General features: G+C 43.6%; 1 protein-coding gene across 7 annotated transcripts in view; it reads left to right on the top strand.

Annotated features, from left to right (window-relative positions):
* Window positions 1-13,807, top strand: part of Myh10 (myosin heavy chain 10) — a 134,939-nt gene that overhangs the window by 114,335 nt on the left and 6,797 nt on the right. For all 7 annotated transcript variants that reach the window (XM_078042867.1, XM_005332861.4, XM_078042869.1 and 4 more), the window contains 8 exons: window positions 1,340-1,444; window positions 2,676-2,828; window positions 3,084-3,332; window positions 3,920-4,132; window positions 6,033-6,245; window positions 8,664-8,825; window positions 10,627-10,755; window positions 13,497-13,585. In XM_078042867.1, coding sequence (XP_077898993.1) covers window positions 1,340-1,444; window positions 2,676-2,828; window positions 3,084-3,332; window positions 3,920-4,132; window positions 6,033-6,245; window positions 8,664-8,825; window positions 10,627-10,755; window positions 13,497-13,585 — 1,313 coding nt within the window. The remainder of the gene's footprint in view (window positions 1-1,339; window positions 1,445-2,675; window positions 2,829-3,083; window positions 3,333-3,919; window positions 4,133-6,032; window positions 6,246-8,663; window positions 8,826-10,626; window positions 10,756-13,496; window positions 13,586-13,807) is intronic.

The following is a 13,807-nucleotide window of genomic DNA, read 5'->3' as shown; positions in this document are numbered from 1 at the left end:
GGGTGCGCGCGCATGCACACATGTTTTCACAAATCTGGAAAGATATTCCAAAAACAGAAGATCTTAGAAACTATAGTATAAACTCTGAGCACATCAAAGAGGCCACAGGAGTGACCAGCTGGGTCCCTGAGCTATACCAGGCCTATGTTAGGCTCTCCTGTATATCCTTCCCCCATTAAGTCCTCACACCAAACTGCCCCATCTGATGGGTGAGAAATCTGAGGCTCAGTGAAGCTAAGGACTGCCTCCCTAGGTGGCTTACCAACAGTTTGCAGAGCTTGGGTTGAAGGCAAACAGTCTGCCTCACTTGACTGCAGAGCCCTTCCCCACGACACTATTCCCAAGACTAGAGAAGTGTGCGCTCTCTTAAGTATATTGCTAAAAAAGAGAGAAAGAAGAGAAACATTGGTTTGTGCTCTGTGCAAATGTGTCCTCCATACACTTTCCCTTTGCTCACCTGAAAGGACAGTCAAGAATGACGGGCCCCCTACTCTTTCTTTCTATATCCATCCACTGTCCTCACAAAAAGTTATAAAGCATCTTATACCATGGCAATTTTCTAAAATATTTTAGAACTCTCATTAATTGAGGCAGAAAAAAAATTAACATTACTCCTGAAATCTGACCATAAAAATGGCTAAATATTCATGCTGAATTTATAATGCCAGATTTTTAAAAGCTAAAAGAACTTTTGACTAAATACTAGAATTAAAATTTGAGCCCCTTGAGGCTGGAGTTGTCACTCAGTGGTATACGCTTGGCCTAGCAAGTGTGAGGCACTGAGTTCGATCCTCAGCACCACAAATATATATATATTGTGTCCATCCACAACTAAAAACAAAGAAATATTTTTTAAAAATTTTGAGTCCCTTAAATAATGTTTTCAAATTCAATGAGAATATGTATTTTACTAGTCCCAAAGCAGATGCCTAATATATCTTGGTATGGAAAGGACCGGATAAAACCTGCTGGGCTTCTCACACAGGACAGCAATCACTCTTTTAAAGGACTTGATGTCATTTTTGTCTCTTCGTGATGAAAGTAAAACCAGTAGTCCATTGTATTGAGAGGAATCCCTGTCGTTGTCCTTCTCCTATCCAGTCAGTAGGGAGAGGCTAATGAGATGTCTGTGGGGCAGGTACCAGCACCTACTTATTTGAAGGCAACACTATTTAAAGGCAACAGACCCTTGGTGGTGAAAGTCTTCCTTAATTGAGTTTAAGTTCAAGCCCACAAACACTGCTCTATTTGTGATCTGTTGAAGAGCTATGATTCTAGATCTTTTTATTTGCTTACTTGTCAAATTGAATTGAATCCAGTCTTTTACTCCTCCTTGCAGAATGAGTTGGATAATGTCTCAACCCTTTTGGAAGAAGCAGAAAAGAAGGGTATTAAATTTGCTAAGGATGCAGCTAGTCTCGAGTCTCAACTGCAGGATACACAGGTATTCCAGGGGGGTGAGGGTCTTCAGTAATAACTGGCATTTCTATAATACATAAACTGGTAAAATATGCCAATTCTAGAACCGCCTTTTGTAGCATCACCTCTTACTAATTTTGTGTTATACTGGTGCTGAGACCATCTTGCTCTGTAACCAGCCTACTCAGGAAATTTCCACTAAGGTTCAGCATCTCACAGAACCTTCAGGTCCTGTGCCCTGCAAGCATGTGGGTGGCCTGGGGGGCAGCACTAATCAACACTCATGGGCACTGCCCTGCCAGTGGTATACCCAAACAGTGGTCTTACTGCACCATTTTAAATAAAATTTTAATTATGGTTGAAATTTCATTATGCTGACCTGAGAAAAGCAGTCCCTTTTGTAGAAGGGTGGATTGGTCTGTGCTTATTATACTGATAAGAGTTATATTCAGTCTTCTGTTTAAGATGTTTCTATGTTATATACAAGTTAATTGAAGTAATGTGGTACTTTTTTCTTGGAGTTTTACATATTTATTAAATTTCCAAGTGTTTGTAAGTGTTCATTTGCTAGGTACTAGGGATACAGAGTAAAAATCTCAAAACAGGAAGGAGGTTAGATTAATTGGGACAAGTTCAGCGTAACCAGGGCATATGCTGTGATAAAACACATCCTAGTCAGCAAGAATAAAGGAGGAGGCAAGAGCCAGTCACAGAGAGCTCTGTGATGCCTTCAAAAGTTTTCAAGTCTGAAAGTAACAGGAAAGACATATTTGCACTTATACTTAGGAGAAGTTAACTTGGCAAAAGGTAGAAAGGACAATTGATCAAGGGGGTGCCCAAGACTACAGGTTATCTTAGTGAGCAATGCCAAGCTCTGAACTGAGACAGGGGCAGGGGAGTGGAGAAAAAGAGATTCTCGAAGTTACTGAGGCTCAGGGAACAGGGGGTTGCAGGAAGAAGAGGCATGGCAGCTGCCTTGCAGGGCCCTGGGCCTGTGCCCTGGCTTCAAGAACCAGCTTGAAGCAATATTTGGGTGAACAAACAGCTTTTACAAAATCATCATGTGTATTTTTAAGTCATTTGCATTTGTTAATGTCACTGGGTATTTCTCATCCACTGAAACTTTTGTTTATGACATGAAATTTTTGTTTTAGTGATTTTTAATTTTTTTTTCTGTTTTATGTTTTTGTGGTGCTCAGGATTAAACTCAGATAATTGATATAACTTAAGTATTAACTTCTTAAACAAATAAACAGGAGCTCCTTCAGGAGGAGACACGCCAAAAACTGAACCTGAGCAGTCGCATCCGACAACTGGAAGAGGAGAAGAACAGTCTTCAAGAGCAGCAGGAGGAGGAGGAGGAGGCCAGGAAGAACCTGGAAAAGCAGGTGTTGGCCCTGCAGTCCCAGGTGTGTGTCCCCCTTAGGGAGCAGTGTGGCCTAGATGTGTACCCTTAGCAACTAGTATCCCTGCTGTGCAGACTGTCTCACCTCCATTTGGGGCACTTAATTAGGTTGTACTATATTAAGCCCGTTACATGTTTTTTCTGTGACCCAGCCAAATGCTGTATCCTGTGCAAGAAACAAAATACTTTGACCCCTCTAATGCAAAGACTAGTCAAGTTCTTTACATTGACTTTTCGTTTTTCCTTACCCAATGCCTAGTTGGCTGACACCAAGAAGAAGGTAGATGACGACTTGGGAACAATTGAGAGTTTGGAAGAAGCCAAAAAGAAGCTTCTTAAAGATGTGGAGGCATTGAGCCAGCGCCTGGAAGAGAAGGCCCTGGCTTATGACAAGCTGGAGAAGACCAAGAACCGCCTGCAACAGGAGCTCGATGACCTGGCGGTGGACCTGGACCACCAGCGCCAGGTGGTCTCCAACTTGGAGAAGAAGCAGAAGAAGTTCGATCAGGTGGGAGGCTGCACCCACTGCCCCAGCCCCCACCACCACACCTCATGTCACCTCCCCCAACAGAACTCTCACTTTTGTTGTTTTGGTTTAAAACAATGTTTTCCTGTTCAAAGGCAATGAAAAATAAGATATTTGTATAAAAATTGGGAAATAGAAAAGCAAAAGATAAAAACAGAGATAAAACACCCATAATGTATTATAGGTTGAGTATTCCTTATCTGAAATGCTTAGAACCAAAGATGTTTTAGGTTTAGGACTTTCTCCAGTTCTAGAGTATTTGCATCTGCATAATGAGATATCTTGGAGACAGGATCCACATGTAATGAGATTCATGAGGGTTTCACATATACTTTGTGCTGATGGCCTGAGTAATTACACCGATATGCTTAATAAATGTGCATTTTAACTGCAACCCATCACGAGGTACATGTGGAATTTTCCACTTTGGGCATCATATTGGCACTCAGAAAGTTTTACATGTTTAAACTAGGGATGCTTGACTCATGGTAACATTCTTAGCAAGAAGCTGGACTCCCAGCAAATGCTATTTATTTTTTTTCACTCTTCCCTTACACCTTTCCACACAGCTGTTGGCAGAAGAGAAGAACATCTCTGCTCGCTATGCAGAAGAGCGAGACCGGGCTGAAGCAGAGGCCAGAGAGAAAGAAACCAAAGCTCTGTCCCTGTCCCGAGCCCTGGAGGAAGCCCTCGAGGCCAAGGAGGAGTTTGAGAGGCAGAACAAGCAGCTCCGAGCAGACATGGAAGACCTGATGAGCTCCAAAGATGACGTGGGGAAGAACGTAAGTCACCCGCTAGCTGCACCGGAGAGTAGCCCTAGGTTGGAGCCTTCCGCCAGCCTGAAGGATCCAGGAGTGCAGGCCCACAGTAAAGTCCTGGGAGAGCCTCAGCTTGTGTGTGAATAGGGTGCTGAAGTCTCTCAGCTTGTGTGTGACCAGGGCCAGCTGTCAGGTGTTCCTCCGGGACTCTTCTTTGTTGTCTGTGCCAAGCCAGACCTGGCACTCACAAAGCAAGCACAGCAGGTTGTCACCCTATTCTTGTCTCTTTCACTGGCCCTCCTTGCCCTGACCGCTTCCAGGTAGGGGAACCTTCAACAACAGAATTTCACTGTTCAGAATTTCAGTAGCTACTAAACAAACCAGGGTACCACGAGGTCTCTGGGATTGAGGACAGTGGTTGAAGCAGCAGCTCCCTTGCACCTGGCTCCCCAGGGAGGCTCTCTGTTTGCTTCTGTGCTCTGGGGGTTTATTCAGAGTTTGGAAATTTTTGCTGCACTACACTTATTTCTAGTGCATACATCTTCCACAGGAGCCTTGGTGCTTTTTGTGTACCCTGCATGCATCCCTCCCTTGCTATATGATATATTGAGGGCAGCAAAAGAAACCGGAGCCTGGCATTTAAAGCTGAGGTTTCAGCCTGGCTCTTCCACTAGCTTCCATGCTGACCATGGGGAGCCTCTTAAACTCTCAAAGCCTACGTGTCCTCATCTGTCATATGGACATTGTACTGCATCTTCTTTGAAAAGCACCAAGCCCTGTATGAAAGGAGGTTCTCATTTTCATGGAATGCCAGCTGTCTGGCCACACCATAAATGAACGAAGACTATCCTACTTTTCTGCTGGGTCTCCTAAATCCTGGTGCCGAGGGAACCAGCCCCATAAACAAGAAGCAGCCACCCAGTGTAGAAATGACCATGATTACATAGTAAGATGTGGAGCGAGAACTCTACAATTGGTTCCACACCAGATTCCCTAGAATAATTAACACCTACATGTTCCTTCCACAAACATGTCTTTGGTGTCTTCTGAGTGCCAGACACTGCTTAGAAAGTGCACCTTCCTGTCCTACGTCTTCCTCTGCTCTCCCTGTGAGAAGTGATATGGTCATAGACCCCACAGGGGACATGTGACACCACCTGGCCTAGCTCAAAAGGTTATGAGGATCGAATAGGACAGGAGATGGAAGCATTCCGCACAGAGAATTAAGTGTTTGTCCAGGGAAAGATCAGGCCTCCATATCGCTATACCCTATTCTTCCTAGGCCCAACCACCTTAATACCCACAAGTTTGCCTATGGCCTTTACAGTGCAAGTGATCTTTTCTGTGGCAGGAAGAGGTGTACTCTCACCCAGGCATGATGGCACAAACCTGTAATCCCAGGGACTGAGGATGCTGAGGCAGTAAGATCAGAAAGTCAAGGTCATCCTCAGCAATTTATTAAGACCCTCAGCAACTTAGCCCCTATCCCCAAATAAAAAGTAAAAAGAATTAGATGGAGCTCAGTGGTAAAAAAAAAAAAAAAAAAAAAAAAAATCCCTGGGTTCAATCCCCAGTATAAGAAAAACAAGTGTATATTAACACACACAGCAGGCATCTGTCCCACCATCACACCGTTCCTCTGACACGGCTCCACTTTCTCTGTTCTTGGGCTTTATGAAAGCTCAGCACAAAGGTCTTCAGAGGATGATGATTATAGGACACATGTGAATAAAAGAAGTTGGTACTGCACTTTTAAGTTTCATCTCTGAGATAAGGAATAACAGCCCTGGAGAGACAGGGAAGGATATATATGCATGTGTCAGATGCTGGCCTGGGATGACCAGAGGGGCCTATAAGGACAGCTGTCTTTAACCTGTGTTTCTGCCAAGAGTCAACTTCTTCCCTGATACTTCCTGTGGTTTAGGTTCATGAACTTGAAAAATCCAAGAGGGCCCTCGAGCAGCAGGTGGAAGAAATGAGGACCCAACTGGAGGAACTAGAGGATGAGCTCCAGGCTACAGAAGATGCCAAACTGCGCCTGGAGGTCAACATGCAAGCCATGAAGGCCCAGTTCGAGAGGGACTTGCAAACCAGAGATGAGCAGAATGAAGAAAAAAAGCGTCTGCTGATTAAACAGGTAGGTTGAAGGAAGCAACCTACAGAACCAGGGCCTGCGCGTTCTCCACACCATTCCTGATTCAAGATCTTGTGTATTTGTGTTCAGGCACGTTAGCTAGAAGAAAATTAGATTTTTCAGTCATTTGAGAATTCATTGTAACTGATTGAAATTTCCTGTTTCTCAAACAACATCATGACTGCTTACAGTAAGCCAGGTTACTTCTCAACTGAAAAGCCCTCAGTGGAACCTCAAGAGGCTGTGTAGTGAAGTTCAAGTTCTTTGTGGGTACAGAAAAAAAGGACTACATGCCAGACCAGAGGATGCTGCAGGTTTCTACAGGTCACACCACAGGTCGTCTTCTCATCACTCTTAAGAAAATATTTACATTTTCTATTTTAAAAAGTTGCTAAGCTCTTAAAATTCGTATACTTTTCTGAATGTGCATTAAACTTCTAATTTGAAAGTTTTCTTTAAAACTTACCTAACTGGATATTTTGACAGTTCATTGGAGTCCATAGTAATAAGCCTTGGATTTGACTTATATTTAATTTTGCTTTTTTTTTTTTTTTTCATTCTGTTAACATTAGCTCTACTAGTCATTTATCCCTGGATGACAAATTGCCCCCAAACTTACTGGCTTATTGAATCAACACTTAAAATGTCCCAGTGTCTATGAGTTAGGAATTTAGAGCAGCTCAGTGTGGTGGTTCTGATGCCATCAAGATCTGGGCCCAGGTGCATCACCTACTGGCCTGAGCTAGGTAGGAGGAGTGAGTCAATACACCTTACTCCCGAGTGTGGGAGCCTCAGCGCTAGCCCAGGAACCTCTCCCTAGGCTACTTGAGTGCCCTGGAGAGTCTCCCCAAGAGTGAGAGGTCCAAGAGGGCCGGCCAGCAAGGAGGAAGCTGTGTGCATTTTATGATCCAGTCGTCTCTCAAGTCATACTCAGGTCACTTCCTTTTCGTTCATTAGAAAGAAGTCATCGACTATGGTCCACATGCAATAGATTAAACTCTAACTTTTTTTTTTTTTTTAATATTTTTTAGTTGTAGATGGACCCAATACCTTTATTTATTTATTTCTATGTAATGCTGAGGGTCAGACCCAGACCCAGTGCCTCACATGTGCTAGGCAAGCGCTCTACGAGCCACAACCCCAGCCCAGGCTCTGACTCTTGAAGAGGGAGTGTCAAAAATTTGTAGACACATTTGAAAAACCACTGTACTTACAACAAATACAAAGGAAATGGCTATACCTAAGGAGCCTCTTATTATCTCAGGCTAGAGATATAGACCAGGTCTGTGCAGCATAAAGCTAGCAGGCAAATACCTGTATATTGCATGGAAGCAGCTGCCGCCACCCCCCCACCACCAACAACTCCTGCAAAAGCAGGAGCAGGAGAGGCCTTGTTCTCCCCCTTGGAGAGGCTCATGTGAGCCACCTTTCACCCCAGGCTTCTTGGCCTTACCCAGAACACTTCCTTCCCAGGCTGCCCCCCGCCCCACAAGCCACCTGTCCATTCATGGAGAGTACTTGTTCAAAGCCCCAAACTGTGAGACCACCACCAAGCCCAAGGCCTCAGGAACTCATGAGCTCAAAACTTAGAACTCAGTGTCTTTGAGTCCAGTCCTCATTTTTAGTTCATCATTGGTGACTGAGGCATTAGGACGCTGTTTAAAAAATAAAGAGCCCTTTTTCTGTCTCCTTCACACAATGGCATGAGTATTGTCCCATACCCATTATATAGTGGAGAAGCTTGTGGAAAAAAGAAAGTCCCAGAGTAAGTGACAGCTGGGGTTTGTTATGAGTCCAGAGTTGTGTCTGCCTCAATCTCCAGCTCACATCTGCCTCCTTTATTTGTCCTTGCTGTACTCTAGAGTTGGCCTTTATTTGGACACTCCTCTGTTGGATCCCTTTGATAGCCTGCCGCTTTCCTTATGTATCAAATGTAGTTTCTGCCTGGGTCTGAAGCCCCCATAATCTGGTCGTGCCCACCTTTGCAGGCCTAATTCCTTCCAGTACCGCCAAATACATGTCCCTACACTGGGCCAGCGTGGCCGCTGTGGCCCAGGGACATGATCATGCCCACTGTTCCCCCTAGGTTCCTTAACAAGTAATCCCTGCCCTCTGTGTGTCTGTCCCAGCCTGTTTGTTAAATCACTGTCTCACTTCTCATATCTTTGCATCTTCAGTTAGGCCTCTGCTTCCTCATGCGTCTTCATTAGCAATCAGTGGGAACGGTGTGTACTGGGTGTTGCTTACAGATCCTCTGAACTAAACTCAACAACTGAGGTTTAGTTCTGTTAACAGTAAGGACTGCTGGTAACAGACCACCTCTACCAAGTAACGGAGGTTCCACTCACCCAAGTCACCAGAGCCCTTAAATGGCAATGGGCTTTTGGCTTCAACCAGCTATAACCAGATGTTGTTCATCAGGTTCGGGAGCTCGAGGCAGAGCTAGAGGATGAGAGAAAACAGCGGGCACTTGCTGTTGCTTCAAAGAAGAAAATGGAGATAGACCTGAAAGACCTTGAAGCTCAAATTGAAGCTGCGAACAAAGCTAGGGATGAAGTGATCAAACAACTTCGCAAACTTCAGGTAAGTGCAGGAGCCGTGGAAGCCTTTGGACAGGTGGTTCTGCTGAGATCAGGGACTTTGTGACCCTTGTTGCTTTTACACAAGGACAAACTGAAGAAGGAAAGAAAGATTGCCACCTCCTCCCTGAGCTTGGCGCCCAGCCACTTCCACTCAGGAGGCCACACAACTGACCCCTTGGCTGAGGGTTGAGGCAGCAGGGCACAGAGATGGCTCACGTGGACCTGTGTGTCCACAGGATATGTTTTAAGGCAGCTGGGGATGGAGTCCACAGAAGAAACACACAATTTCTGGGTCATGACTCCTGTGACCCCCAAGTCGCCAAGAGAAGGTTGTGTGACTTTGCTTTATTAGTACTGTGAATATTAATCGTCTTCTGGTCATTTTGGTCATCACTTTGCTACCCAGATGATGTACCTGTTTCACTAACTCAACTGCGTAAATGATCTATTTCAATCCACAGTGTAGGCAGGTGTGTGTAGGCCACCCCGTGATGCCAGCACGAGTGTAGATAGGCACAACTTTGGTGGTGGAAAGTTTCATTCAACCTTGAGAAATTAATCTAACAAAGCACAAAGAGATGTTTACGTAAAAATATCTAAGCCGCTGTGTTATTTATGTGTATGTCCTATACTACCCCAGTCTTGAGTGCCATAGCTTTGTAGGAAGTTTTGAATTTGGGAAATGTGACTTATCCATCTTTGTTCTTTTCTAGACTGTTTTGTCTATTCTGAAGGGTTCCTTGCAATTCCCTATAGTAATTAGGATCAGACTGTTAATTTCTACGCTCCCCCCACCCTCCCAAAAAAAAGCAAACTTGGATTTCACAAGTTATTACATAAACTCTGTAGATCAATTCTGGAAGTACTGCCAAATCTAAGTCTTAACCTGTCTTCTAATCCATGAATATGGATGTCTTTCCATTTATTTAGATCTAACTTTTGTACAATAATATAATTTTGATGTATATTTCTTTCACGTCTTTTGTTCCATTTATATCTAAGTATTTGATGCTGTTATGAATATAATCACTTTAATTTTGAATGTTCAAGGTGTACAGAATTGCAGTTGTTTTTTTTTATATTAATCTTATATCCTGCCACATTGCTGAACTTGTTTATTGTAATGGGTTTTTAGTGGATTCTTCAGATTTCTTATATATAAGATCATATCAGTTTCTTACTGATGCATTTTATCACAGTTGAGAAAGTTTCCTTCTCTTTGTAGCACACTGAAAATTTTTTTTTTTAGTTTTCTTTTTTTTTTTTATTGGTTGTTCACAACATTACAAAGCTCTTGAAATATCATATTTCATACATTAGATTGAAGTGGGTTATGCACACTGAAAATTTTTACAATGAAAAGATATTAGATTTTGTCAAATGTGTCTTCGGTATTTCTTGAGATGATTATATTCATTTTTTATTTTCAAGACAACTTTGTGTTCTTCAGATAAATCACACCTGGACATGGTGTGTATTCCTTTTTCCTGGTTACCAGATTCAGTTTATCACTATCTTACTGAATATTTTTACATCAGTATCCAAAAAAGATTTTAGTCTATAGTCTTCTTATGGTATCTTTGTCACTTCCACAACTTTCATATTTACAGTGAATTTGTGTTAATTTTATTTATTTTTATGTGGTGCTGGGGATGAACCTAGTGCCTCACACATACTAGGCAAGCGCTCTATTACTGAGCCACAACCCCAGCCCTTTATGTTAATTTTATAAATTGGAAAAAATATCATGTTTAAAAACTAACAATGAAAACTACCCCCAAAACCTTCTTATTTAATCTTAGGCTCAGATGAAAGATTACCAACGTGAATTAGAAGAAGCCCGTGCGTCTCGAGATGAGATTTTTGCACAGTCCAAAGAGAGTGAAAAAAAACTCAAGAGTTTGGAAGCAGAAATCCTTCAGTTGCAGGAGGTTTGTCTGTCTTTTATTTATTAAGTTATTCAGCAAATATTTGCTCTTGAAATATCTCCAAGATCAGATAAATATATTTTAGTATCATTGTAGCTTAATGTAATTTCAGTATCCATTCCTAACAATCATCACGTTGCCTCAGTTTGGGAAACAGAAAGCAATCATACTTTGACACTACTCATCAATATTCCTCTACCTGGCTAAAGGAAAAAGCTGATTAGGAGCTTTTCAACCTACCTGCCAGACCTGTTCCTCTGGGGGAGCAAGGGAGTGGCTCTCACTTGTTTCTTTGGTGTTGGTAAGCACAGGGCTCATTTAGTTCTCACCCTAGCAGCACAGGATTGTCTTTGCACAGAAGCTCTGTTCCTATGATCCTTAAAAGGGGAGAAGTATATTGCACTGAGAGGCAACTGCCTCCTGATCAACAGTTGTTCTTTCATTCTTTCTTCCCCCACCCACTGTGGTGTTGGGGATTAGACATAGGGCCTGAGGCTAGGCCAGCTCCAGCCCAACAAATATTCTTTCATTCATCTCTTTACTTAAAGTTCTCACAAGGGGGGTGGGGAGCAATGAAGTGTTTACATGTAATGTGGAATTCTCTCCTTGTAAGGCACGGTTGAACATATACATTTCTTTATAAATGAAAGATGATGATTACAATCTATTCAAACTTAAAACAATAATAACTTGAAATAATAGTACCAACTTATATGAAGACTAAGGCCCAATACAAACGTGGCGATGCTGGATAATATCACCGAAAGTAGACTTGAGTTGGCAAGAAAGATAAGGAGTTCTCTAGGTGTCTGGAATGAAGGAACTGAAAACCAGATCAGTACATTGAGCAGCCTAGGAGTTACCCTGAGAGCCTCTTTATTTTGTTACATTGTTTTTTGCTTTAGTTCCTTCATGTTTTGTTTTCATTTTCATTTTGTTTTTTGAGACAAACTCTTGCCTTGACCAGGCTAGCCTTGAACTTGTGATCCTCCTGCCTCAGCCTCCTGAGGAGCTGGGATTACTGGCAAGTGCCCAACTGTGGCTTCTTCTTTACTCCGTGAAAATTTAAAAGTCTGATTAAATTTCCAAATGTATGACATTTTTTAGTTGATTTCTAATTTTATTATATACAGAGAATAGAAAGAAGAGTTTTTACCAATATTCTTTAAAATTGGATTTATCAATGAGTATTTTAAGTTCTCTGCATTCATCACGGAGTTGACCAGTGATATCTCAAATGCTCATTTCCCTGCAGGTGATGGGACCCATGGAGCCTGTCTCCTGGACAGTTCCTAGGCCATGACCAAGTGTCCAGGCACTACTCCCTGCACCTTTGTTGTTTTGAAAGCCAGCAGTGTTCATTCCAGACCTTCAGGCAGAGGCCACACACTGCATAGGAAGGACAGTCTGAGCCAGAAAGCCAGCCTGCCCTTCCCTTTCTCTTATACTTTTCTTTCTCTCCAACACCTTTGTCCCTTTAGCATATAGGCCTTGGGGTCTTTTCCATTTTCCTTCGGGTCCATCAGGCTGCCTAAAGCACACTCAGCTGGTGGACAGGAACCCAGTTGAGTATCTAGGACCCAAGAAGACTGAACAAGTAAGAGGCCAGATGACAGAGCTGTGACTTTCAGCCTTTGGGTTAGGTCCAAAGCATTCTGCCAGCTGCCCTTATATCCTGGACAGCTGGCCTTGCCCATATGTGAGGGCCATGTGTGCTAGAATTTGGTCTCCTGGGAGGACCCATCTCCTGTACACAGGCAGTCTTATCTACGTGCCAGAGCCTGCAGATGAACTACTATACAGCCCTGCCCCTTACACATCTCGAGGATATGCTCTTGTCAAATATAATACCTTTTAAAAGGGCAGCTCTGGAAAAGGAGGCAGGACCCCAGCTTTCTGCTCTTGATCAACCTTGAAAGACTGGGGCCAATCTCTCCTAGTTTCCTAGTTTTCCTCATGATGAAATTCCCAGATTCTAAGGCTGTGATCTCAGTCTTTACACCGTTAGGGTAAGAATCCTGCCCCTGACTCCTTTCACAGCAAATCATCTTTGCGTGGATGCAGTCCTCTGAGAGCCTGCCACAGAGGCCCAGCTATCCAGCACTTGAGCCCCTGCAGCCACGCTACACTCACCCACCAACAAGGACCCATGATCCTGTGGCCCTGCTGCCCTGACATCCACTAGTCTAATGTACCTGATCGCCATATGTACATGTCAAAGATACTTCAAGACCATAACTTGGTGTAGTTCACTTTCCTGTAGGGTTCAGGGTAAAGTTTGTGTTCAGTTAATATTTAAAAATTAAAAAAAAAAAATTTAAAAAGGCAGGCTTGCCAGGCACAGTGGTGCTCACCTGCATTCCCAGCTCCTCTGTAGGCTGAGGCAAGAGGATCTCAAGTTCAAGGCCAGCCAGCCTGGGCAATTTAGTAAGACCATGTCTCAAAAAATAAACACCAGCCTTCAAGGATGATAGGAATACCCACCTCTTATTTGACAGCAAAGCCCCTATGTGGACTAGGACTTCCTCTGTGGGCCTTTTGTTTCTGGCTGTTGAGGCCACACATCACCGGGCTGGCCACGAGTTATCTTCAGCCTGCTTGCCAGCTTCCCTTCTCACATCTAAGCTGCAGTTAGATGCACGTGGAAAGGCTGGAGCCGGGCTGCCACAGCTTCAGGCACTGTCAGATTTCACATATGAGGATATGGTAATGGCCAGTGCCTAAATCAATCTAAATTTATTCAGGAACTTGCCTCGTCTGAGCGTGCCCGCCGACACGCCGAACAAGAAAGAGATGAACTGGCCGATGAGATTGCCAACAGCGCTTCTGGCAAGTGAGTCTCCAGGCAGCAGGTGGGCAGGGACGGGGGTTTAGAGAGCAATGGTGTCCACCCCAGCCTGTAGTCCCTGACTTCGGGCATGCAGAGTCACTCACGGGCCTGCTTATCCATTCAGGGTCTAGAAGGATGAGCAGGAAGTGCTGAGCCTGGATAGTGGCAGCCATGGGCACTCACATGCCAGTCCTAATGGCTCATACAGAGGGGTGTCCCTGGGCT

Source organism: Ictidomys tridecemlineatus, chromosome 3, assembly GCF_052094955.1.
Source record: "Ictidomys tridecemlineatus isolate mIctTri1 chromosome 3, mIctTri1.hap1, whole genome shotgun sequence".
Classification (NCBI taxonomy): Eukaryota; Metazoa; Chordata; class Mammalia; order Rodentia; family Sciuridae; genus Ictidomys; species Ictidomys tridecemlineatus.
This window is presented reverse-complemented; position numbering and strand designations above follow the sequence as displayed.